This window comes from Castor canadensis, chromosome 7, assembly GCF_047511655.1.
Source record: "Castor canadensis chromosome 7, mCasCan1.hap1v2, whole genome shotgun sequence".
Taxonomy (NCBI): Eukaryota; Metazoa; Chordata; class Mammalia; order Rodentia; family Castoridae; genus Castor; species Castor canadensis.
The window spans coordinates 66,412,863-66,437,796 of record NC_133392.1 but is presented as its reverse complement, the minus strand read 5'-3'; the positions used below and the strand labels follow the sequence as shown (position 1 = coordinate 66,437,796).

The 24,934-nt window shown below is 41.8% G+C and overlaps 1 protein-coding gene across 37 annotated transcripts in view; it reads left to right on the top strand.

The window, feature by feature from the left end:
* The window catches only part of Kcnma1 (potassium calcium-activated channel subfamily M alpha 1), a 718,079-nt gene that overhangs the window by 613,622 nt on the left and 79,523 nt on the right, over positions 1–24,934 (top strand). For 32 of the 37 annotated variants that reach the window (XM_074079264.1, XM_074079232.1, XM_074079231.1 and 29 more), the window contains 3 exons: positions 5,758–5,851; positions 19,785–19,908; positions 24,332–24,556. In XM_074079264.1, the coding sequence (XP_073935365.1) occupies positions 5,758–5,851; positions 19,785–19,908; positions 24,332–24,556 (443 nt within the window). Of the gene's footprint in view, positions 1–1,237; positions 1,325–5,757; positions 5,852–19,784; positions 19,909–24,331; positions 24,557–24,934 lie in introns of all 37 variants that reach the window. The other 5 variants (XM_074079236.1, XM_074079258.1, XM_074079257.1 and 2 more) reach the window with 1 other exon arrangement.

Genomic DNA, 24,934 nt, shown 5'->3' with positions numbered 1-24,934 from the left:
CTGGCCATGCTTAGCAGCTCAACATCACTGATGGGCACATGGCATTTCCAATTAAGGGATTTATTCTGAAAACATAGTCACAAGTTCCTTTAGGACAATTATGGCACCCAACTCACAGAAGGTGTTATTTACCTGGTATTTGTTATTACTGTTTTTTCCATAAATGCTTAAGGAAAAATCCTTACCCTCTCACCAGTTCAGGCAGCCTAGGTCCTGATAGTCTATAATTACAGCCCAGGTAACATCCCTCTAAAGAAAGTGGGCACCATTCCATGTCCCAAGGACCAGCCTCTTGTGGCCTCATTGTGAAACCTTGAGCGTCAACTAGCCTTGACATTTTGCTGGAAGTTATACAGTCTTGTTAGTGAGAAGTTAGGTCAGTCAGGGAACTTTGTCTATGGTGAGTTACATATTGCAAAATGACCATGTTACTATGACTTCCATGTTTTTTCTTGGAGAAGAGCTCAACAAAGTCACAGAAGACAGGAAGCACAGTTAGCTCTTCCAGCAGTTATACCCTTGCTCCCTCCTCACTTTTAGTAAAACAACATTCATAGCCTGAACCCCTCACCTTTCTACCAATGTCAATGATGATGCAACGAGACACTATACATCACTCTTTCCTTTTTTATTTTTCTCTGCTGGGTTCTAGGAATGGAACCCAGAGCTTCATACCATGCTAAACAAGTGGTCTACTGCTGAGCCACACCCCCAACTCTACTCTTTGAGGAGTGGCAAACTCATGGTATTTAATGAAAGCTAAGCAGGAATATCACAACAAAGGGGGCCGACCAGGCCAGTTGTCTGAGATGAAAAGCAATAGTTTAACACTGAGGGATAACAACTTGAAAGATAATAACTATTCAGTAGAATTCCTTTGAGCAGTTTTCAGAAAATCATAGGTCTGATCTTGCTGCTAAACTTGAGTTTTCTGTGTCTGTGTATATTGTGGGGGAGAAGAAAAACTGCTTATTTTGGGAAATTTTTAACATGAAGCAGAGTGTCTTCTCAGTTTTCACAGATATTATGCCTCCTGATATCAATGGTAATGACACAGCACAAAAGTATTTCAGGAAATCATCAGGATTAAAAAAAGAAAACCCTGAAATTCAGCTGTGAGGGAGAAACCTCCATTTTAATCCAAAGCAGTGATTTTCTTCAATGTTAAAACTGGGTTGAAACTTCTGTAATGAAAAATTTCACTAAAGATTAATTTCCATTTTCTTTTGTTTGGCAGTCAAGGCTGAAGCTAGATCACGCTATCACAAAGGTCCATTTGAGTCCAAGAAGGCCACTCCCCATTCTCAGCTTGTGACCAAGCCAGGTGAAGGAGTGCTGGGCCCATGCCACTGTTTAATAATTGCCTGCACCCCTCAGTGTTTCATTTTAACCTGCTAAGCTCAGTGAAGAAGCGAGCTGTACTACTGTGGATGTCGGCATGCATTTAGCTTGTTGGGCAGCAAAATGCCCAACAGAAAAACCATAAAACCCAATAAATAATCACTAAAATGACCCCGCTCTCAAACTAGCAGCTTGCTCCAGACTTCAGTCGGAAGCCCTGTTAGCTAGATGCCTTGTGTTCAAACCACTTTGCATGGGTCTTACTTTGAGTGATTCCAGTGTGGATATGACATTACTAATGATCTGCTAAGTGTGTACAGATGTAGGTTTCTCCAGATGTGGTGATTAATAACGTAATGGAGATAGCTGGTTGACTCATGTTTATGGGTTGTTTGCCTTTTATTGCTTTTCTGAGTTTATTTGCTTTGAACTGTTTTTTAAGTCCAGCCAACAAACTCACCTTTAAGTCCCAAAGGGCTTCATCCTCCCCTTAATCTCATGGGGGAAACAGTGTAGAGGGAATGTGCCCGGGGTAGGACTGAGTGCTCTGTCCCATGCAGGCATTTGGGAAAGCTGAAAGTTGCCATTGTGGTCCCATTCCACTTCAAGGACCCATAAAGAGGCATTGCTGAGCCCTGGCACAGTGTTTGTAACTTGGCGAGGCAGACAAAGGAAGATATTTCTTTTTTAAAAAATCTAGTAAAATATGTGATCATTTTGAAGTAAGCCTAGAACTCTGGCCAATGTTTCTGGAAGACGTTCGTTGCCTTGCTCTTGCTTGAAAACAGAATGCTGATGAAAAGTCAAGTGAAATGTTGTTACAGATGTTCAACTCTGCATTAAGGCTGTTGGAATTACCACCACATCTTAAATCAATTCCCAGAACATTGTCTGGAGGTTATGTCATTGAAATAATGAATCCTCTTTAGTCAAGTATAAGCAAACATGTTAAAACATCATTGTAACTTTAAATTAAACTCCAGCGCAAACCGGGGGATCTGAAGCCTCATTAGGCTTGCCTGACATTTTTCTAGCGTCGAGTCTTCCCAAACTGTAAAACTGTTAGATTCAGTGCCTATTAGACAAGGGAGCGCAGGGAAGTTACAACAGAACATTAAGTGTTATACTTAGGGATGTGCAAAAACAAGCCCTTGAATTTTATGAGTACTTGGAGACTGCATGGAGTTCAGCTCCTATAAAAATTCCGCATTAGATTCCTGAACTTGTTTGTGTGTTAAAGAAGCTGGTAAGTCAGGTTTCTTCATGTGACTCCCTCTGCACAGAGGAGGTAAAAATGCTAGAAACAGAGGTGCACTGCAATTAGCCCCAAAGTAGGTTAAATATGATCCTGTAAATGTACGTTGTCATGAGCCAGTGGTCCATTACTTCAACACATTTGTCTTTCATGAAACTGAGTAAATTTAAGTCTTCCTTTTAATTCCATTTCTATTCCTCTCATGTAGGCACAGAAGCTATGAAATGAAAATTATATTTTATAGCTTAACTAAAAGTTTTCCTAGATCTGCTTTCTTTAAATATGCAGAAGTTGGTAGAATCCATATAAAGGGTAATAATTAAATATGGCTGATATCCTACTTATGAAAAAGAAGTTATCCTTGCCTCTTTTCTGAGACCTAAGTCATATGTAATGTTCTCCATTACGCAGCATTCATGTATTTAAGCTGAAGACATTTTCCTCTTCTCTTCAGGGAACAGACTTCCAGGCCCTGAGTGCAGGAGGAAAGCTTTGAACAGTTTCATTGACAAGAACAAACCCCAGTTTAAATGCAGTATGATTATGATGAATGATCTCTCTGAGTTGTAATGAAAATAAATAGTTTCCTTCGCATAGAAGGAGCATAACTTTACTAACAAAATGAGGTGTCTCCCTGGAGCCGGCTGACGCATATTAACTTGTAGGTCTCCCATCTGAAGATCCATGCCAGCAAACAGCCAGCAACAAGGTTTAAGGATAATGGGCACTTAACCAAAGTGGCTGATCTATTGTAGACCCAGTGCAAATGGGAAAGCAAAATTTAAGCAAATGAATCCAACAGAGATGCCAGTGAAGGTGACTTCTCCCCAGACACAACCTTAGTAATGCCAAGTGGTCACAAGTAACACTAGATTGGATAAAAGACCTATTTAGATATTGCATTGTAATCTTAAGAAGATTTTTGTGGAAGAGAAGAACAGAACTTGCACCCTCATTAGATTCACACAATTACATATGTGTAGTCTAGCAAGATACAACTGAACATAATATGAATACAAGTAGCCCATTTTATTTTTTTATTATTTTTTTATAAGATTAAACATTTATTTTTCCTTTGTTATAGGTAAGTTGTAAGTCAGTTGTGGATTAGTTCCAGTCTACACATCTACTCCATTCTTTTTTTTTTTTATTCATATGTGCATAGGTAGAGTAAGTATAATTCTTTCTACTTCATCCTAAGACAGGAAAGTGTAAAAGTACACACACACACACACACACACACATATGCACGCACATGCACGCATGCTCCCATGCACGCTCCCACTTCTACCCCATTATTGCCTCTGATGCCCAGCCTATCTTGTGAAAGGAAGATGAATTTAGGTCAAGCTCAGAGTGCCTGTTTGCTTGCTGAGAGATGCATATCAACTTTAAGTGATTTTTTTCAATACCATTTATGTGGCTTGTATTTATTTATATCCTTTAATCTTTTAAGTGCTGTTTAGTCTCTGTGTGATTTTCTGTGGATACTCATTTCTGATAAGATGTGCTATCCTCCCAGCCACATCGTCCCTGCCTGGAGCACTAAGTGACTGATATGGTTGCAGCTTGATTGGGACCTCTGGGGAAGGGGGGGAGCAGGTGGTGGAGGAAAGGGGCTGTGGGCATTTGCAGGTACTTTCTTATCTTTATTTCTTCTGGTGTCCCTTTCTCCTCCCACCACATTCTTGTTTCCTTTCCCTGTGTTAGCCAGATTGAGGCAACCCCAGTTGGACAGTAGAATAAGGGTATATGAAAAAGTGTGATAGTCTGAAGCAAGCTTGGTGGGTTGTTGGATTATTATAATCCCTTCAAAACAATGTCTCATAAGCTATTAAATTTATTTAGGGTGTCCAGGGAAGTACCATGTAATGCACGCTCTGGTGTGGGTCTTCCTGGATAATACCAAGTAGCTGAGATGGTATTTTGTCCCCCATCTAAGACTCATACACTATTAACATATATCAAGCTCTTTTGACGTTGTCACTGCTAATATTTCTCTTCTTATTATGGTGATCTACGTGTATTCTAAGTTTCAGGGGTGCTTCCTCCTAGTCTGTGTGGCAGTCAACTATAAGAATCTGAGGATCCTATTTTTCCTTCTTGACATTACAGCTTTAGCCTGGATTGTGGGGGGTTGGGAGAACAGGACTAGAATTTTGCTGCTGATGCCCTTGGGTGACACGCTGGTATGCATCTGCTAATTATCCAGCAGCTCTCTTAAAAAAAAAAAAAGAAGCATGGATGGTGCCATCTACAAAGCTTATTAGTGGGTGTCTTTGGGCAAGAGCAATAGAGCGTGCTGTGTTTGTGAGTGAAGCTTCACATTGCTTAGCTATCTGTGGTTTAGACATTTGGAAAACAACCTTTGGTTTCCAATCCCCTCTGCTGCTCTCCATTCCTCCCCACCACCACATCATCGAGAGGGATCATTCAGTGCCAGCCTTCTCCTCCATCACAGTGCTCTTCAGCCGGCTCTCCAGCCTCAGTCTTCCTGTCTTAACAAGTTAGACCCCATTTGCACGGCCCCAAGTGCCCTCCCTCTTGGCAGATAGAGGGATGAAAGCTGAGTTGGGCTGGGGATTCTTGAGCCCATATGCACCAATGTTCCCAGTCCTGACTGATTGAAACATTGACAGTTAAGGCCTTGAATCCTTGCCTCCCTTCAAGGCTCACTCTGTGGCGTGCGGGGATTAGGAACCAGTTAAGTTGGTTCATCTGGAGAAGCAGCAGGCTGGCAGTTAAGCCTCTATTGGAAATACAACTTTATTTCTGATTTTGGTTGCGAGGAAATTCATTCAATTACCCAGCAAAGCAAAGTTACCAAAATTAATTCTACGGGTAACGATTGTTGTTTACATGTATTTTTGTATGCAGATAAATCCTGACTTTTTTTTTTCCTTAGTGCAGGGCATTTGTAAGCTGTTTTAGTCTATTTAAAGTGCATGCTCTCAGGCTGGAGCCTAAAGATCTGTTGCTTCAACCTTCTTTAGCTGGCCTCTTTGACTAACGCATTTGGTCTTTGTCATTGGGCCTTAAAGGACAGTCCTGAATTCCTAGTGAGTGACTGAGCCTTGAGTGTGTGTCCTTTGATATCTTGCCTGTATTTCACAGTCTGCCCTCAAACTGTTCATAATCTCATGAGCTGCCTGTATTTCTAGTTGAAGATGAGCAGCCGTCAACGCTGTCACCAAAAAAAAAACAACGCAACGGGGGCATGAGGAACTCACCCAACTCCTCCCCGAAGCTGATGAGGTAAGCAAGGCCCTCCACAACTTCCCCTCTACATCTCCCTCTTTCCTGGCCTGGCCCCCTCCCAGCCTGCCCAGGCCCCAGCAACCCCCACCCTGAGCAAGCCCGGGGGAGGGGAGTGAGATCGTTAGATGGCTTCTTAAAGGCTGGAGTATTTATTCTGTCAGCTTGTCAGCAGTTAATGATAGAGCTGAAAAAATTCTGTCATGAAAAACAGTTTGAAAAGCTGTTTGAAAAATACATAGGCTTTAAAGTCTTAGCTGTCACCATGTCCTGTCTGTGTGTAGTTCCTAAACAGCAGTGGCACTAATGACGCTGGGAACCAATCAGAGGAACGCTGTGGTTAGTTTGCCTGCGGCAAGTCTCTTTCTGCTGGAGTCCCTCTGAGGACTGTTTTCTGTACTTAAGGCCATATGTGAGATGTATCATCACAATCAAAAACGAACCTGAAGATTACCTTTCTTTTATCCTGTCGATTGAAATCAAATTTCTGTTAATTGATTTTGACTGATAAAAAAAGTCTAATATTCTGTGGACTTGCCAAAGCAAAGTTCAAAAGTAGTCAGTTCTGCTCAGGCTAAAAGCAATATGAATTATGAAATATAGCGTGTTTACTCCTTCCTTCCTTCCTCCCTTCCTTCCCCCCTTTCTTCGTTGTTCTTCCTTCCATCCCTCCACCCCTTCTCCCTTCCTTTTTCCTTCTTTTCTCCCTTTTTTCTGGACTGTGACTTCCTCTTAAGAAATAACAAGTGAAACCAAATTTCAATAGAGTTCTGCAAGTACCTATCTCCACCTATTCCTCTCTCATCTCCTCTTTGTGTCTTTGATTCATCTACTAATCCCAGATTTATTTCTTCTGACCTCCTAACCCTTTAACCGCAGTGAAATAGGAGTGATTTCAGATTTGCACTACTCTCCCTCAGTGGTCCCTACCAACAAATACCTGCCACCTTGACGTTATTTTCATTGCCATTGCGCCCTCCCCTCCGTTTGATTATCGAAATGCAATAATGGTGGTCTCCATTCCCCAGTTCTCCAAGGCATTTGCATCTCCCGAGCCCTCCATGTCCACCTTTTTTGGGACATAGGTGAAGGCTATTCTTCTTCAGCAGTGGGGGACAAGTGTTCTTGGTGGCAGATCCCAGCCCTATGTCCTTTGCCATTATGACCGTCTTATTACTCCTGTTTAATGTCTCCCTAAGAGTTCTCTGCCTTCCCCTTACTCAGCATGGCTGGGACACTGCTGATTTACATGCTTGTTTACAGTTTACGAGGAGGAATAAAATAAAATGCACCAACTGCCAAGCTGCTCATTTTTATTACGACAGTTGTCATGCTAGCATTAGTTTCCTATTTACTCACCTGTAGGTAATCAGCCTATCTAATGCTAATAGTTTTCTCCATTAAAGGAGAGAAAAGCCCAGATGCTTTCTTTTGCCTAAATTTAGAGAAGCAAATAAATAAATAAAGAGAAGTCTGAAAAATCTGAAACCTTTGGATCCAAATTCCCTGTCCCTGTTTGCTATGTAAAGTATGGCTCATTGCTTTGATCTTGAGTAATAATAATTCTGAGGAGTTATACTGTTTTCATATGCTTCAAAGCTGTGTCAAAGTTTTGCTGCTTAAGGGTACTTCTTTATTCTGTTGGCTCTTGGGTACCAAGATGACAGGTCTCCTGTATGAGGTGGAGGCTTTTTTAAGTCGTAGCCTTCAGCAAAACATCAAATTACCAAATCCAGGGTAACTTACTTCTATACAAATGCCTTTCCTGTAGATACATTATACCATATATATTAAATACTTTAGTGTTACACGCTACATTTTATGTGCAATAGAAAGTGATGGTTTGAGATAGCCTTGGGGGGACTTTTTTTTCCACAAGCAGAAAAAGCAAGTGTATACCGTATCAAGTATGGTTTTTACAGGACTTTCTGCCCGAAGGCCTTTGTAAATAAGTAATGATCAACAGATTGGCTGTGGGTTTTTGAAAAGCATGCCTATGTCAGTTTGCATGATGGGGGAGAATTTTCAAAGTAGATCTTGCTTTCATTGCCTGCCGGAGAGGGGCTGAGGGAGGCAGTCATCCCAGGCCAGAGCTGTCTGCTCCGTGGTACATCAGAATTGCTAAACGGGGGTCAGGTGGTGAGCTGAAACTTACCAAGCTACAGAACTCAGGCTTCTCATGTTGGTGCCTGTAGGCTGCTGCTACCACCACAGCCACAGTCACTGGGATGCTTTATGCCACCTGCCCACAATAGTCTCCATCACAGCTCAGCTGGATGGGGCTATCCCATGACATTCAGAAGTCTTAGACACTCTTCAGACCTGAACTTTCTCTCTCTGAGGCACTCTACATTCTCTAATGTCAGAGGAGAAAGAAGAGGGCCTCTGCTGAGCCCTCTCCATTTTCTTTCACTTCCAGCCTATAAAGAATGGAACTTAAGGGCCTTTTCACTTGCCTTTGATATCTAGCACTGGCCATCAGGTTGTGTGTGTGAGGTGGTGGTTGGGGGAACAGATATTTTTGCTAGATCCCTCCTACTGATTGGCAGAAAACAGAGGGGCACACCCAGATTCTTCTTTTTCATCCCCCCCAATACTCCTTTCTACTCTTCAAAAGATAGGACTCATAGGCCCTATTCCTTATGACCTAAAAAATCCATAAAGGAAGCTAATGACTTATTTGAGGTGAGGTTTTCAACATGAGTTTGCAGCTTACTGTTTGAGAAGAATCAATCATTTTGAGTGTGGGCAGGTTTTAGTGGCCTATGGGCAGTGATAGGAACAGCTCCAAGAGAAACCAGAAAGCCCAGAATAGTCCAACATGGGCTTTAATTTACCACTGTGGCTTCCACAAATAAAACATGCTCTGATGTTAGGGTTCCTTCCAAATCACGCTGCTCACTCCTGCTCACTCTGCCAACAGGAAATGCTAAGGGGCTTTTCAACAATAGTCCTTGTCTTCCTTTTGTTTTAGTGTCACTTAATTCTCTGCATGGTCATTAGGTGAACAACCTTTGTGTCTGAATCTGGAGGTAGTGTTTTTCAGCAGTACATGATGGCAGAAAACAGCCCTTCCTGCCATAGAGCCTAATGGCAAGTGTTTGTGTGTCAGACCCAGGACATGTGTAATAATGAATAACCTTGGGTTTACACACCCAGGAGTGATCATGGAGTTCTGCCTGTTATCTCCCTTCTTTGGTGGTTACTTAGCATGGAATCTTTGAGAAGCTTCTCCTGGTTTTCCACCCAAATCCCCAAATACCCATTGCCCAAATTGGTACTTTGCAAGAACAGCCATGTCTTTTCTCAGTTGTAAAGGCCAATAGGGTAAGAACTTTGTCTCTAAATAGCTAACTCAAGGTTCTTAACTTGGAGCCTCACAGATCCCATTTAATGAAAGTTGTCTAGAAAATCTCTTTAGGGGAAAAGAAAAAAGTACACCGAAAACCATTTGGACTACAGATAAAGCAAACCTTTAGGTTTCTGAAATCCTCATTCAGGATCCCTGACCACAATCACACTCAGTTCATCTCACAGCCACCTTCAAGCAGTTGTATTCACAAGTTCTTCTTGGTTGATGAGATTATTTCTTCAGAGCATACATGGTATAGAGTACATGCCTGGGCCCTCACGCTTTGTCCTCAAATGGGACCCCAAAAGGCTGTGAATCTCAGCTTCCTGCTTCTGTTTCTTTACTCAGACTAATTCCAGAAAATGGTTTGCAAGAGCCTGCTGTGTTCAAGGGGTTGTGGAAGGTCTTTTAGGAATTTAAAGATGGATTAGAAGAGAACCCTGTCTTCAAAATGAAAGCATACAGCAAAATAAAGTAAGAGTGACTTGGAGATTTTATTAGTATGTACTGTGAGAATAGAAGGAGTTGGCATTACCTCTGTATAGCTGAGCCTGGTTTGTGAAGGAGGTCTCAGCTACTCTAGAGACCTCCTTACGAGATACGAGGGGGAGAATTCTCTACTAATACTAGTATCCTCTCTGACAAATGGTTTACCAAGTGGCAAGCATCATTCAGAGTGCTATGCCTGTGAGCTCGCTGAAGCCTCACTACAACTCTGTGGGTAGGTATTTCTTTCTTCTCCATTTTACAGATGAGGAAGTTGAAGCATAGGAAGGTAAATTCCAGTAAATCTACTCAAGTCATACTTAATTAGGAAGATGGAAGAAATAACAAAAGTGCTCAGATCACAGTAAATGGCTTAATGTGGTTGAAGTAAGGGGTCCTTGGAGTGACATCACTGGAATTGAAAATGTGAGAGTATTCTAGCCCCCAATCATTGAGCCTCTCCCCTGTCATAGGCATTGGGTAACCCTTGCAGGTTTTTGAGAACATGGTACCCTAACTGAGCAGGATCATTGATGGTAGTATAAGGATGGGTTTAGAAGCCCCACCCCAACCAGGGTATTCCTGAGACCATAAACACACAGGAAAGAGGGGGTCCACTCAACCACAGCCTCTCCCAAAGCCCTTTAAAGGGTACGAAACCACTCGGGGTTTGTTGTAGGTGTGTGGGCCAGGCCTGGGCTAGACAGTTTTCCCAGGAAGGACACATAGCATAGCATTTCTTATATTAGTCTTGAGACTTGGAGTATGGTACAGAAACATAGACCATGAGAATTTATGTAGGATGTGTCAGGTAGACAATTTATACAAAGAGATAACCCACAGTCAGGCCAGCAAGGATGATTGACGATGCCTAAAACAGAGAAATTGAGCACTTTGAAAAGAGTTTCATGTCTTAGGACCCAGGAAATATTAGACTTAGTTTCCTGGATGGGAGGGGAAATATGATTTGAGGAAAATATATTATCCTCTTGGGCAGTGACTGGTCATTAGGTAAAATAAACCCATCTGTTTGTTAAGTCTCATTCCCTCTCTTTTGACTCAATACCTTTCACGGAGACTTTTTGTTAGGACTTCCCACATCAGAGGCTGCCTGTGTGACAGATTATAGTAATAGAAAATGGCAAAATGGCTTGGAGCCAACTCAGAGTTAGGGACAGAGTGCCACCCTTATAATTCCTTCTACAGGGCAGAAAAAGGAGGAAGGCAGGGACAGCTTAGCTAAGTAAATTCACCTCCTAATGCACAAACTAATAGTATATGACAGTCTCCTGTGGGACCAGAGAAGAAAGAAATCATGAGTATCATGATACCAAGGTTTGGGTGGACTTGACACAGGTCCTCAGACAAGTTCATTCCCAGCAGAGCATCCTTATCCTTATCCTCTACTCTTGCTTCAAAAGCATCTTGCACAATTTTTTTCTAGGACTGAGCATCTTGTCAGTTCTCCCAGCCTGTCTCCCCAACCTAAAAGTAGTAGGAAACAGAAATACAATTAGACCCAGAGAAGCTGAAGAGGACCCAGGTTTTGCAGGGCAGCTAGAGCCTGGCCTGAAAGTTTTGCCAGAGTAGCTCCAAGGATGCCCAGCTTTTGGGAGATGAGGACAGCATGGTGAGCAGTCCTGTCTCAGGGGCAATGATTGTTATCAGTTGGGCGGATGCATTTTAAAAAAAATTTCCTGTATTCATATGTGCATACAATGATTGGGTCATTACTCTCCCCTTCCCCCCACCCCATCCCTTTATCCCCACCTCCTCCCTCTCTCCCCCACCCCCTCGCTTCCAAGCAGAAACTGTTTTGCCCTTATCTCTAATTTTGTTGAAGAGAGAGTATAAGCATTTATAAGGAGGACCAGGGGTTTTTGCTGGTTGAGGTAAGGATAGCTGTACAGGGAGATTCCTAGGTGGATGCACTTTTGAAGGATGGGTTAAGACAGGAGGCTGAATCCAAAAGTCAGGCAAGATCCTTGCAGAGTAGTAGGAAATAGTATTTTCCCAGAACTAAAAAGCAGCCAAGAATGAGGCAGATCCAGTTGGAGCTACTGGAGCCATTTATGATGCTGAGCACCCAAATATGAGTCCTTCTGAGGAGACTATGTGAGACCTAATCCAGTCTCCTGTGTCTGAAATAGGCAGAGTGCTGCCTGGGTGGCCTGACACTCTTGAACATTGTACTCAGGGATGTAGGGGCCAGCTGCCAGGTTCTCTCATATGGACTGGAAGGAGAGGTGGCAAAAAAGGTGTAGAGCATTGCATTATGACTGCAAGTGCTGCACTGTGCAAGAACTAATATTTCATTTGCTTACTTATGCTTTTTTGCTGTTTTGCTTATTGAAATCCAGGTCAGCAAGAGTCATTAGTGCAGATTCAGGTTAAGATCCCAGGTCAAGTGTTGACACAACCCCTCAATGTCCAAAAACTCACCTAGAGTCTAAACAGGTGACTTGAATATGTCTTTGTCACCAGCTCTGTAGCTCTCCATTTGAATAGTAGGGGCAGACTATGGTGAGGCATGTGAGCACCCCTTAAATTTTGCATTCTAGGCACCTAACTTGCATCACTCCAGTCCTCACTTTGCTGAATGGAACTATACCCTTCCAGTCTGGGTGCTGCTGACAGTTGCTAACTTTGCTAGGATTTACAAGCCACTAGATGCTTGCTCTGGGCACAACTTTGTAGAGGTGGTTGCTTTCAAACTTTAGCAGGTGTCAGGATCACCTGGAGGGCTTTGTTATAACACTGCTTGCTGTCTCCTGCCCCTTTTCCACGGAGACTGATTTTGTAGGTCTGGGCTGGCCTGAGGCTCCAGAGTTTGCATTTCTATTAGCCTCTCAGAGACCACTGGTCTGTGGTTACATTTTTTAGGAATCACAGCAGTGAGACAGGTTTGAAATAATGGGGTCCACCTCTCAGAAGTATCCAGTCTTTTAAGTGGAGAACTAAGCAGTTGCTTCATTAAGAACATCTGTCTGGACCATTGTGCCATCACACATGATTCCTCCCTGTTGATTAGTTAGGGCAGTTGGCTCCAGGCAAACTCCAGGCAGTCTTGACTGGTTAGAGACATATTTTACAGTCTCTCTTCCTGTCATGATACCCCTTTTTATGGTGAATACTCTGTAGCCTAACTCAAATACAGTCGCTGTAGTATGAAAAATAGTGCAAGAACCCAAAATAAATTATCATAACCTATCAAAAGTAAATGGGCTCCCACTGGGTACATATTCTAGACTACATAATAGATCTGATGGGCCTCTGTTGACTGACTCAAGAGTATTCAGAGACTAGGATCTTTGAACAGCTCCTTTTGTTAGTTTGGTTATATCTCCAGTGGAGATACATGATTTTGGAGATCAATAGGGAAGAAAAACAGGAGTTTTTTTGCCCTAAAAAACTCCATCTAATGGATGAGACAGACACACACCAATCATTTTATCCAGAAGGGCATCACTTATCTAAAGGAGCTCATGGGAAAGAATCAACTTGTCTCTGTGTTCATTGAGGATGATAGCTTCATGAGGACCATTTGAGCCAAACTGTAAGGTCTAAGAGACATCCTGATATCTCCACCATTATACCTAATATGAGAGATGTTCAGGAGAATCAGTGTTTGCTACTTAGACGACGGGTTTGTAGAAGGATGAAGAATTTTGCCTACATTTTATGAAGCTTTCCATTTCCCAGGGAGACCATCACAGGGTCAGCCTCCATCTGGGTGGGATGTTTCCAAAGACAGAAAAGGCACCTCAAGTGAAGAAATTTGAGAACACCAAAGGATGCAATTCTGAAATCATTTTGTAACTTCCTTCTTTCCTAACTTTGTTTGTTTAGTTACATATATTTTAATGTAAATTTCTGAAGTCCAAGGTTGAACTTAGTGCCACACAAAGAACTGGGATTTGTTGTATTTGCCTGTAAAGGGAACTGTGCTCTTTGAAATATAAAACTGGCTTCCTCACAACAGGTTTGCTAGAAAAGGCATTTGTGGGCTAACTTTAAGCTGTTGTATTCAAGGTAAGCTTTTTGTGTTTCTGCTGTAGCAGGGCATTTAGTTCACTTCCTGAGATTAATTGATGGCAAGTGGCATTCCTTGCTCTGCAGACCTCAAAACAAATATCTTTCTATTCTTTACTTGAACTCAAGCATGCTTAATTTCTAGCTGTGGACATTGGGGGAATGAGCTGAGAAGCAAGGAACACAGATATTAAAAAATGTAACTCACTGGGGGTGTCTCTGTTGTTATAAAAAGGTTGGCATTCCTGAAGCAGCCTTCAGGATCATGGCAAACACTCGCCCAGCCTTAAATGACTTTTGATCCTCTCCTTAGCACATTGTCCTGACAAGGACTTGGTGTAATTTTCTCCTGAGTATTCACACAAGCCATGTACTTCAGCAATGCTGGTTGCCCTCTCTTTACAGCTTAGAGACCCAAACCTTGGGCTGCAACTGAGAAGGAATAAATATAGCCCTCTCCTGAAAATAGGAGGGTGGCAGGTATGGCCTAGCAGCACTGACTTCCTATCAGTCAGAACTTTCTCTTCAAAGTCTGTCCCTCACTTGCTGTGCCACCTGAGCCAGGCTACACCCCTACTGTTTCCCATCTGTTCACATGGGTTGCTAATAACCAAAATTACCAAGTTTATTATGATGGGCAAATCATAAAATACAGGAAAAAGTTTCAGCCAGCAACTTTTATCAGGGTTAAACTCATGGTAGTTGTACATCAGAGCAGCTACAGTGGGGAGAGAGAGAGAACAAAAGAGGCCTGGAGCAGATCCTTTCATCAACCCTGCTAAGGCCTTGATCTTGGACTTCTACCTTCCAGAACTGTGAGAAAGTAAATTCCTTGTCTATGATACCAGGTTTGTGATACTTTGTTACAGCATACCTAGAAAATTAATACAAAAGTCTACCTTGAAGACAAACAGTCACTGTATGCCAGATAGTCCTCAGCTGACTTCTCTGGTTGTCCTTGAACCCTCTCCTCTTACCTGTTCATGTATTAGAGAGACACTTAGTACTATCATTTTAGGCATGCATGGAAATATACTAAAAGTACATAATGTCTTCCTCAGGGAGTGTTCCTGCCCTTCCCAGACCTTTGCCATGTCTTAAACATACACCTATATTTGACAATCAGTGCTAGAGGAAATCTAAACACTAGCCTAGATGGTGAGCTGAACTAAGATGGTTGCTCTCCAAAGGAGGTGTGTTTGGGAGTTGATCCATCAAGGTCAGGAAAGCACCTATTTTTCTTATTGACAATATAGTATAGTGGTTAAGAATGATGGCTTCAGATCCAATATGCCCATCTTAGAGTCTTGGTTCATTCACGACTTGCCAAGTTGTGTCCTTTCTCAGTTTCTTATCTGTAAAATGGGAAAGTCAATTTCATCATTACTCATTGAGTTCATTTGGGAATTATCTGAGTAAATACATGTCTCACATGCAGAATCAGACTTGACAGAGCCATCTTCATTGTCATTCTGTATACTTGGCTTAGGTTCCATTCATAGCTCTAGTTATGGTGAAAGGGGACCAGCAAAGAAGAGAAGGCCAATAATAGATCAGGTCATTTCTATAACTTCTACTTCTTTCCACTGAGGATTGAACCCAGTGTCTCACCCTTGAGACAGTGTTCTCCCACTAGAGCCATTCCTACAGCCCTTTTGTTTGTTTATTTGCTTATTTGTTTGTTTAAAATCTTATTAACTTTGCCTGGCTGACCTCAAACTCAAAATCTTCCTGCCTCCACCTTCCAAGTAGCTAGGATTATAGGAATATGCCACCATGCCTTGCTATATCTCTGTCTTCTCCCTCTGACTTTATATGATCTTCCCTCTGTACATGTCTATATGTAGATTTCCAGTTTTTGTAAGGCTACCACTTGTATTGGGCTAAGGCTAGCCCCCAAAACCTTACCCTTTTAAAGACTGCATCTCAAAATATATCCACATTCCCCAGGACTGAGGAATAGGACCTCAAAATACAACTAAGCCCATAACAATGATAAAGCAGCTATAACTCACTCAGAATTTCTATTACTCTAAAATAAGGCATGTACTTCAGCTAAGTCATAAGTGACAAATGAGCATTGAATTAATTATGATGCATCATAGCAGAGTTGGGAATCACTCTGTGAGTGGAAGAAATACATACAATCATTGCAATGTGAAGGGCAGTATCTAGTGAGGTCCTCAGTTCTTTAAGGAGTCGAGCGGGAGCCTTTGGAAGTGGTCCTTCTCATCACCCTGCAAACTACAGATGTTGGGGTGCTTTGGTGAGAGAAAGTTCTCATAGTCCTCCCTCATTCTTGTAGCCACCTGCCCAATTCCTTCTGGTCTCCCCACACCACAGCAATGTTAGTTGGTGTGCATAATGGTAAATGCTCAGACCATCTTCTAGTGACGCAAACTCCCCAAATTCTTGATTTAGAACCACGAGTCCTCAGGGACAGTTGACTCTTCACTGTCCACCTAAACCAGGGATCTCTTGACAACATAAGGCAATCTAATACACTTAAAATTACTACAGGGACAGATGTGGTAAAGAAATTTATCCACTAAATCTGACTAAAAGTAATCACAGATCCTCGTGTTGCTGGAATGAGTCACATTCTGAGCACCCTCCCAGACAGAGGAATCCAATGAATGTGAAACAGTGGCCTTTCATGGAACTATAAAACAACCAGTCCTCAATGATTCTTGTTTCCCATCTTTCCTTCAGCAACCTTTCTCAACCTCCTTAGTGCCTTTTGACCTTTTACTATCTCAACAGTGGTCCAATCCTTCCAAAATCCTTTTAGCTACTTCTCTCCCCAAGGAAAGCACACTGCTTCAAACGTTGAAGTTATTCTAGGTTCACCCAACATTTGCAATTAATTCCTCCGGTATCTCTAGATCATCTGGAATCTCTCAAATGATAGGAAACCCAGTGTCTTGGGAAGCAACTCATCTCAGTTTTGAAAGGTTTCTAATTTTTATACCATTCTTCTTTTTTGGAAGCATGATCTTTGTTCTATCTACGTTTGATGCATTGGTCCTTGTCAGCTCTCAATCAGTCATGTTCTCTATCAGTTGACCTCATCTTCTGTTTTACCACCAGTACACATCTGAAGACCTCAGATACAACCAGCCTGAGTCTTCTATGCCTTAGGTTAGGTACGTCCAACGTCTCTAGCCATGGCTTGGGTACCTTTTTTTTCTTTTTGCCACCTTAATTTGGGCCTCACTTCTCTGAGTAGTTTCTAATACCTACTGGTAGATCAATGCTAAAAGTATGTGGAGCTCCTTCCTCACCTTTCATGGTTCAGATTGGATGCTGCTGTCTTTGCACAGCCTTCCTTGATACTACTCAAATGCCAGGCAGCTTCTTTCTTTGTGCCTTCATGTCACCTTATATGGTACTTTCTATAACAAATACCACAGTGATGTATATTTTCCTTTGCCTGCTACCCTGTGAATCTTCCTTTGCCTAGAGACTCTGTTTTAATCATTGCTAAAATCCTCCTTTTCTGCCTCAGAATAGGAGACTCGTGTTTGTTGATTGCCGTGCTGATTAAAAAAGCCAAAATTAGAATTCATGGTGGGTCTGAAAGAGAAATATCTGTGTTCAGATATCTCCCTCTATTGAGGGAGACTTTGTTATATTTCTCAGGCTAAATCCTTTGGGAGAAATACTGGATGATGTTTATTTAAATTATCCAAGCCAGCCTAAGAGATTCGTGGGGGAAGAGAGGGTGTAGCATATGCTATACCTCCAAGACTTTCTGGATGCTTCTAGGTGTTCCAGCACAAATCATGGTTTGTAGTCCCAGTGTCAAATTATATCTGGTTTCTCCAAGCCCACACCCCAGTTAAGGGAGCTTAACACTCACTGTCTTTTCATTCTTATTGAAGGAATATTGATTATCAGGCATTCTTCTTTACTTTTCTAGGATGAAGGTTACAGGTCAGTTACCAAGGAATGAATCCTTCTCAGGAAGAACCAAATGTACCAAACCAAAACACATCTTCTCTCTCCCAAGACATATATTTTTCTAAAGGGAATTTTTGCCATCTTGCTGTGCTGTTTTTTTGCTTGTTAATATTATTTGGAGTTGATCTTGGATATGTTTTAAGCCCCTAATGCACTGCGGGGTAGGTCTCAGACCTTCCTAAGATAACACTTTCTCTCCCACCAATAAACAAGGACAAGAGAATTTGAACTTAGCTATTTATCTTTAGGACAAGTTTATTAAGATCTTCTTGCAATCAAAATCTGTTCTTCAAGATCTGAAAAGAGTTCTTTTTGTTCACTTTCTCAAACCTCTTCTCTATGGCAGCTTTTGTCTGCGTACTTATCACAGATGCTATGAAAGATTCTTCAGGGACAAAAGGAAAATCCTTAAAATTTGATCTTGCCATGATCTGTGGCCAGTTCTTACCAGCAACTGCCTTTTTATTTTATCATTCTTGACTCAGCTCAGTATTTGAAAGGTGGCCTAGTGGTTTATAACACCTTAAGACCTTCCAAAAACATGGCTTCTGAGACATACTCTGAGTTGGGCTTTTCTGCTCTTTTTAGGATCAGTTATGACAGTTGCTATTTAGCCCGAAGGTAGCTGCAGAATTGCCTTACATAGTATTTGTCATTTAGTATAGCCTAAAAGCAAATTCTCAGGAATAAATACATGCAATGAGAGAGTTTTCCTATCTTATGTGGGGGTGAGAGGCATAATAGAAGAGTCATCATTGATATCTGAGAGCTTATTTCTAGGCTTTTGAACCAGATAAAAGAGATTATTGTTCCACCTTTTTATCATGGATATATTCACAGGGGAGAAGTACTGAAACTTAAATAAAAGTTAGGCTTTGATACTTTAAATAGGTTGCCTTAAAGGTAAAATGATGTTTTTTGAAATTTGAACCTATTGTTTTTTATCTAGAGTTGACACCATTATTCAGGGACGATAACTTCATTGCAAGGATAGTTAGGTCTGCCTGGGACAGTGTCTTAATTATACATGATCAATATTGTAGAATCAACATTGGTTTCCCCCAAAACTGAGCCCATACCACTATTAGAGAGAGAATCATGGATAGTGAATATGACCCAAGATACAGGGAGGTATGTATTATGCTGCAGGTGTGTTAGATCTGCCTGATTTTATAGTAATTCTTGCGGTTGTCCACAAGGCTCTGCCAGCTCACTGGAGGGGAGGCTTCTAAGAACCATTTTCTTTTCTACCTGCAAACAAGGCAAGAGGGGGATGAATGTAGCACTGAGAATTCAAGACAAGTTTATTAAGGTGCCTCTGAGCTTGAGGCTCTCATCCAAGGAATGTTGCATTGGGAAGTGAAGGTGGGGGAGGGAGAGGGGGGACCATCATTGGATGGTTAGTGCAAACACAGTTGTCAAGGCGAGGAGCGAGGGTGTTGTTTAGTATTGAAATCATGTATTCCAGATGTGGGCATTTGGTAGTCAATCTGTTCTGAAGTGACATGCTGCTGAATCTTTAAAGGGCTTCAGCCAGGGAGAGCAAAATCTGATTGGGCAAATTGCTAAAATATTTAAAGTGCAGCCTGTTAAAGCTTTTACTGCGAAGAGCATCACGTCAGAAGTTGTAGTCAGAAAGAACGAGTAATTGGCTTTCCATCCTGATGCCAGTCAGCCAGCATGAGGCTCTATTCCTATTCCTTCCTCTTCATTGCTGATGCTAATAGCAACCCTTTGGGGTATGTGTGGGGTGTGTGTGTGCTAGGGAAATTGGATAGCTGGTAAAATGACAGAACACAGAGTGTGATAGCTGTAAAAAGGAAAGCTGAACCCACAAAATGGCATGAAGTCCATTTCAGAAAAAGGGAGGAAGAGAAAGGCAGAATTATTACCTGGCAAAGGTCAAGTGCACTTTCAAATGGGTGGCAGTGGCTTGGGGCAGTTGTCTTTCAAGGGGTGGGTTCTGCAAGCCAGAGATGGCCATCACTGACAACCCTTCCTCTGCATCTTTCATCTTCTCTGAGATGTATCTCAGGAGGCACTTTCCATTTATAATTTATCACATTTTCCACTTATGTTTGCCTGTCCTTTTCTCCCCAGGCATGACCCCTTGTTAATTCCTGGCAATGATCAGATTGACAACATGGATTCTAACGTGAAGAAGTATGATTCTACTGGGATGTTTCACTGGTGTGCACCCAAGGAGATCGAGAAAGTCATCCTGGTGAGTGAAGGACTGCAGAACTAATGTCATCCACTTCTGCCCAGCACGACATTTACTAAGAGTGAGGTTTGCCTGATCGAATAGTAGAGAATATAGTCCCCAGCCCTAATTATTTTTGATGATTGAAATTCTGAACAGAGATTGAAGCAGCTATAACTCTGATCAGAACATGAGCCACGAGCAGAATTTTCAACCTCTGAATATTTATCAGCTCATTTGCAACAGTGGTGATCAGGTGCTGTGGGTAAGGCATCGTGGAAGACAGACTATGTGTCATCTCTTTTCACCTGGCTCTGAGGGCAGTGCCTACCTGTGCTATCTAGTAGCTACATGATCTTAGGCAAGTGTCTTGACTCTGCAGTTCAACTCTTCAATGTGTAAGAAGATGAGATAGGAAGGACTCTAACTCATAGAATTATAGTGAAATTAAAACCCAAAATATAACTCCATAGAATTGCCTGTTATTTTACCTATTGCTATTGTTATCACTATTATTCTTAAACATCTTGAAGAAATCTGAATGCTGCCTGTATTGTTACTTGTTTATGTTTTTTAATCCTTATAGATAATAGTATTGTGTATTTGTGATCCTTCTTAGCACACAGTGTAGACAGATGAGTACCATTGGCTGTCGATGACACTGCATAACTGTGGCCCACCGTTGGGAGGATGGCACTCTGAGCCTTATTTCATGGGTGGCCCATGAAACATCTCCACAGCAGCAGTGGATTTCTTCTGTTTCAAGAATGTCAGCTTAGATAACAATCCATTCTACTCTCTGTGTTTGCCCTATTAACAGATTTAGGTTTTAATGCTTATATCGGTTTTCCCAAGTTTATTGTCTTGCTAATCCATGAAAAATAGATTAATAATCAGGACATTCAGACAGAAGGGCTCTTTCTCCCTTGTGCCTCTAAGCCTCAGATTGCTGTGGGCCTGCTTCTTTGTCAGCCAGGAAAATCCTATCATTTCTGATAGGGTCACCCTTCCCCAATAAGGAATTTTCCAGGTCCTCAGAATGGCCTTGTACTCTGATCCAGTAGATTTTTCACTGTGTTTTGTCTAGTGTGTGTTTTCTGTACTTAATTATAAACGAGCATTGCAAACTGGCAGAGCATCATGCTGGAGGCTGTCTTAGAGGTGTGAATATTTCAGACAAAAGCACAAGAAGTCAAAATTCTTAGCCAACAGCCATTGTGTAACTTACCAGGAGTAAAAAAGTTGCTCTGTGCATTTGTTCTCTGATGTTGCCCCTTCCCCACCTTACTGGTTTAAACTTAACCTCATGTTACTAACCTGAGACAGGTAATAGACTAGGTACTAGATCTGGGATCCAGGGTTTTAATATCTTGCCTAGATATTCCTGGGAGTGCATGCTAACTGAAATCCTAACAGCATCCCCACTTGGGAAGAAAGAATTGAGGGAGATAAGTTCATCTGAAAATGACATCACTTAAGAAAATGTTTGTAACAAGCTTACTATGTATTAGGCACTGTTCTTGTTCCGGAGGCCTAATACACAGAGCTTGTATTCTTGTGGGGCAAAGAGAAGACCTCCATGTAGGCAAATGAGTACAGGAGAATAGTTCAGATATTACTAAAGTGCTATTAAGAAAGAAGAAAAGAAAGCAGATCTTGGGTTAGGAAGGGACTGGATGGTGCTGTTTAGGCATTGTGATCCAAGAAGACCCATCTACAGTAACACTGGAGTAGGTAAGAATGACAGGAAGGGCCAGCTGTGTGAAGATAATTTAGATTGTATTTACTCACTCTATTCAGGACACTAATGACTTTGGGTATTAGTATATAAAGGAGATGGTTTAAGTCTTGAGGAAATGATCATTTAATTGGAGAGAAGATATAACATGTAAGTGATATGAGGTAAGTGATATGAGGCACAAAGTGCTATTCAAATCTCAGTGAGAAATGCTAGTATGTGTTTAAGTGGCCAAGGAAGTCCCATCAAATACAAACAGGTTGTGATTGCTAACAGGTTGTGGTTGGAATGCTTTTAAGGCCACGAAGGTCCAACTTGGGCTAGGCCATGAAGGTTGTGTAGTGAACATGAAATGAACAGAGAAGCACATAAATGGTTTCTCTAGTGGGTCTTAAACCTGGCAGAATCACTCTCCGGGACCAAGAAGTAGTAATGTGAATTTTTACAGAGTTCTCCAGGTGATGTTGCCATGGCACCTTTGAGAACTAATATTTTTATCCCAGATCTAAACTCTTAGGGCCAACATCTGTGCCTGGGCCACTGTCCTAACTGGTGCCTATTCCACATCTGCATACTAGATTCCCAGCTTCTATCCTGGACCCATCTGTATCCCTCTGGCTTATTGAAGAGAGCTAGCCTTCCAGGTGATCAGGCCAATTAAAAGTAATTAGGAGCCCCATCATAGCACATCACAGACTGGTTGACTCTCTGCCTGTGGTGCCAGATACCGGCACTTCCATGGAGCCTTTATCACTAACTCCAAGTCTTCTCCATGAAGCAAAGATGGGTGATGAGCTCCCCAGATGGTCTTCCTTGGTCACAATTTATAGGCATTTCTTACAGCCTGTGTCTCAGATTTCCCTGCACTGTTGCAGAGGGAAACCCATAATGGTGACAGCTCCTGCTTTATTCTAACGATCAGGGAATGAAAGCTAGCTTCCTCCTCTCCTTAGAGGTTACTATAATAACCCTGACATTGTCATGAATTGCAATATTGGCATTTAAACAATCAATACACTAGTCAATGCTAGGGATTAAATCAAGCAGAGTTTGATATGTGCAGTGGACATTAATATGCCTCCCCCAAAGCATTGCAAGCCACATGGGACCATCCAGGCATGCAGTGGGTGGACAGGGAGGAAGTCAAGCAATATGGGAGGTATTGAGCTAGAAGGAGCACAGAGAAAGGCTCATAACTGGCCTCGTATTCATAAACACGGCAAACAAAAAGGTTGCCATTTGCTAACATTTGCATTTCCTGGTAAGCTGGGGTTCTCCTCTACTTGAGGGTTTTCCTTAATTTGTGTCCTTCATGGAAATAGGCCAGGGAAGACTGGCCTTTTGGGCTTACTGATCTGTCTTTAGGCCCTTTGGATGATTATTTGGGGGTTCTTTCTTATATAAGATGATTCCCATCCAGGAATGACCTTGGAAGGGTCAAGACAGCATTGGACAGGGGTCAGCATCCTTTTTCTGTAAAACTTTATATATAATGAATGATTTAAGTCTTAAAGGCCATATGATCTCTGATACCACTGATTAACTCTGCCATTGAAGCGACCATAGAAAATACTTAAATGTATGAGCTTGGCTGAGTTTACAGGAGTTTGAATTTCATATTATCCTCACATATGATGACATATTCTGGATTTGATCTTTTCTACCATTTTGAAGTACAAAAAGACATTTTTAGCTTAGTGGATATGCAAAAGCATGTGGTTTATCAGGCCAAATCTGAACGCCACAGTGGCCAGCCAGGGCTTTGGGTATCATGCCCACCGATGTAGTCATTTACTATATACCTTACAATAAATCTAAAACTAAAAACTTAGATTTCTTAAGCTGGAACCGACAAAAGGAACTGACCATTTTATCAACATCTTAGCAAAAGGGCCTGAAAATTCATCTATTTTATCAATAATTTCATGGAAACGAAGAGTTCCTTTTCCAAATGACATAAATATTCATCTTCCCTCTTTTCTCCCCCCAAATATCATTATGGTATAATCTCCTGCTCACATATATGTATGGCATATCTTAAATTCATTGTCCAAGAAGGTAATGGTATGGTACATATAAACATAATGTTCATATATATGTAACATACTTGTTACACAAATACAAGATATACACACATACTCAAATTATAAATACATACGGCCTGTGTATAACACCGATAAAAATTTTTGTTTCATTAGGCAGTTTTGTGGCACTACAATGAAATAGCTGAGGCCGCTAACTTATAAAGAGAAAAGGTTAGCTCATAGCTTTAGAGGTTCAAAGTCCAAGATTAGGCAGCTCCATTTGTTTGGGCAGTGGGTGGTACCATATTTTGGCAGGAGTTTGTAGAAGCAAACAATCACATTTGGAACAAAAGCAGAGAGAAAAAGAACGTGAAGGTCAAGGCTGATCCTCTTGGGGGAACTCAAGAGGTCACGCATGAATGACTTCACACCTCCAGTGACCTAAGTATCTCCCACTGGGCCCCAACAGCTAAAAATTCCACTGCAGAACAGTGCATCCTGGGTAGTAAACCTTTAATCAGAATAACCCTTAACGGTCCCTTGGACAACCCCTAAACCATAGCAATATCACATTAAGTACTTAGCTAGTGTTTACTTGATTATTTGCACAAATGATGTTTTTTCTCCTTGCAACAGCGCTGAGTTCTCCTCTCCAATACTCCTGCATCTCTCCCTATTGCAGACTCGAAGCGAAGCAGCCATGACCGTCTTGAGTGGCCACGTTGTGGTCTGCATCTTTGGGGATGTCAGTTCAGCCCTGATTGGCCTCCGGAACCTGGTGATGCCACTCCGTGCCAGCAACTTCCACTACCACGAGCTCAAGCACATTGTGTTCGTGGGCTCCATTGAGTACCTCAAACGGGAATGGGAAACTCTTCACAACTTCCCCAAGGTGTCCATATTGCCTGTAAGTCCAAGGTCACATTATTGATGCTTTTCCTCTTGTTCTTTTCATTCACAAAAGAAAATCCCAGATGGATGGAATCGCCGAAGCTTTGATCACGTCTGTTTCTTCATCTGGGTATGGGCCTGAGGATGCAGCCCTTCCCCTATGCTCTGTCTAGGAAAATCCAAACCCTTGGAGACCTTATTAAAAGGCATTTGCAGCCAAGTGCAGTCTCATTGGGGACAAAGTTGAGCTGGTATCACATGTATTAACCATATCAGCATCCTTATTCTCTCTCTCTCTCCCTTTCTCTCTCTCTCTCTCCTACCCAAAATTTAGTATTGCAATATCATGATGCTTACACTAAGAATTTACTTATAGGACTCCTGATGGTATTTT